Source organism: Microtus ochrogaster, unplaced genomic scaffold (genome assembly GCF_000317375.1).
Source record: "Microtus ochrogaster isolate Prairie Vole_2 unplaced genomic scaffold, MicOch1.0 UNK31, whole genome shotgun sequence".
Lineage (NCBI taxonomy): Eukaryota > Metazoa > Chordata > Mammalia > Rodentia > Cricetidae > Microtus > Microtus ochrogaster.
Genome location: NW_004949129.1, coordinates 1,362,738 through 1,365,028, shown reverse-complemented (window position 1 = coordinate 1,365,028; position 2,291 = coordinate 1,362,738). Strand labels below are relative to the sequence as shown.

The 2,291-nt window shown below is 38.1% G+C and overlaps 1 protein-coding gene across 1 annotated transcript in view; it reads right to left on the bottom strand.

The window, feature by feature from the left end:
* Top2a (DNA topoisomerase II alpha) overlaps window positions 1-2,291 on the bottom strand; it is a 32,536-nt gene that overhangs the window by 28,978 nt on the left and 1,267 nt on the right. Inside the window, exons 2-4 of the mRNA XM_005368255.2 lie at window positions 1,989-2,141; window positions 1,543-1,633; window positions 729-792 (exon numbers count right to left, since the gene is read on the bottom strand). Coding sequence (XP_005368312.1) covers window positions 729-792; window positions 1,543-1,633; window positions 1,989-2,141 — 308 coding nt within the window. The remainder of the gene's footprint in view (window positions 1-728; window positions 793-1,542; window positions 1,634-1,988; window positions 2,142-2,291) is intronic.

The following is a 2,291-nucleotide window of genomic DNA, read 5'->3' as shown; positions in this document are numbered from 1 at the left end:
AGACCAGCCTGGTCTACAAGAGCTAGTTCCAGGACAGGCTCCAAAACCACAGAGAAACCCTGTCTCGAAAAACCAAACCAAACCAAACCAAAACAAACCAAACCAAAACAAAACAAAACAAACTTTTATTTTGGGACATGGTCTCATTATATGCCTCAGCCTCCCAAGGAGCGAGGATTACAGATCTATATCACTAGGCCCAGGTAGAAAACTGTTGACGACACTGGGTATGGTGGGGCTCACCTTTAATCCCAGACTAGGGAAGCAGAGGCAGGCCGATCTCTGCATTTGGCCTGCATATCGAGATTACGTAGCACGTTCTCGCAAGAGCTACACAGTGAGACCCTGTCTACAAACAAACAAAAGCCAACAGGAAACAAAACAAAACAACTAATAATTGTTAGTTTTAACTGTTGAGTACCCACAGGCTGTTCATTTTAGAATGCTGTCTCTCTGAACTTTTGCAAATTTTATTTTATTTTATTTTTTTGAAGAAGGGTTTCTCTGTGTAGCTCTGGCTTTCCTGGAACTCACTTTGTAGTCAAGGTTGGCCTCCAACTCAGAGATTCGCCTGCCTCTGCCTCCCAAAAGTGCTGGGATTAAAGGTAACAAGTCAGCATGCCCAGCAGGAATCCTAATTTATAAAAAGCTATCTTTACTAGTAATCAAAGCAAATATAACAAATAATATGAGCTTTAGTAAACAGAAGGCTAGCACTTAGCACTTACGGATCAATTGTGACTCTAATACAAGACATTTTGGGGTCCCTTTGTTTGTTGTCTGCAGCATTAACTGTAAGAAAATGAGATACATACACACTTAGATGACAGTTAAGTGCTTTAAAAACCACATTAGCTCTATAATATAAAAAATAAACCCACAAATAACAAAGGAATAGCATTAACAAGGTGTTAGTCTACAGCAACTTTTCTGGAGACAGAATCACGTGCATTTCACGCTCACTTTGAACTTGCTACACAGTTAATAGCCTTGAACTTTTGATTTTACTGCATCTACCTCCTCAGTAACAGAATTACCACCTCACTGTTTTATTATAGCAATTTTAAAAATAATTGTTTATTTTTATTTTCTGTGCATGTTTGTGTGAGAGTATCAGATCTTAGAGATACAGACAGTTGTGAGCTACCATGCAGATTCTGGGTACTGAACCTGAACCTGGATCCTCAGAAAAAGCAGTCAGTTCTCTTAACTGCTAAGCCATCTCTCTATAGCCTTCTACTATAGCAACTTTTGTTCATACAATTCTTTCCAGAGAAAAACTTAATTTTCTGAACTTTATATGACTTTCACTTTTTTTGAGGCAGGGTCTAGCTGCTCTAGAACTCACTGTGTAGACAGAGACCTGCCCACCTCTACCTCTAAGTGCTGGGATCAAAAGCGTGAGCTGCCATATCCAGCCTGGCTGTCCTACTTTTGACAACTAATTACTTAAAGTAAGAGGAGCAGCGTCTACAGAGGGTTTGGTAAGAATGCTACTTAAGAATTTGACCAGCAGATCTTTATATAAAAATCCTTACTTACCTAGAATCTCATCGAAGATTTTATACAAACCAGGAACAAAAGTTACTTCCCTATAGTTAATGCCAACATCTTCATCATAAACCCACATTTGCTAAAAAGAAAAAAAAAGTTTTTATTTATTTATTTATTGTTTTATCATTAATAGCCTAGTCTTTCTTTTCTTTTGAGATAATATCCCACTATGTAGCACTGGGTGGCCAAAAACTGGCTACATAGACCAGGCTAGTCTCAAGCTCAGAGATCTACCAGTTTCTGCCCCTGAGTGCTGAGATTAAAGGCATGCAGCAACACATCCAGGAATAAAGCCTTCTTAGATAAACGTTGAAATATGTGTGTGTGTGTTTCTGCATGTGCAAGAACCATAGGTCAGTTCCATGACCCTCAGTGAGTGAAGTACAAAACACTAGCCTGAAAAAGCATGCCATCCAACAACAGCTTGGTTTTACCTGGGTAACTAATTCCACAGAGCCAATGTAGGTATCTGGGCGGAGCAATATATGTTCCAATTGTGTTTTTTTCTGATAGATTCTTTCAATAGATAGTCTCTTCTTGGCATCTTCATTTTTCTTTTTGTTCATCTGCATATTTTCATTTACAGGCTAGTCATTGGGGAAAAAAAAGAAAACTGATTGCTTAACCATAACTTTATCAGAAATGATCAACAAAATACGCTAATGATGAACTCAATATGTTATCTCACAATTTGTCATCTGTTGGTGGGTCCATAGTTTTTTTTTTTTTTTTTTTTT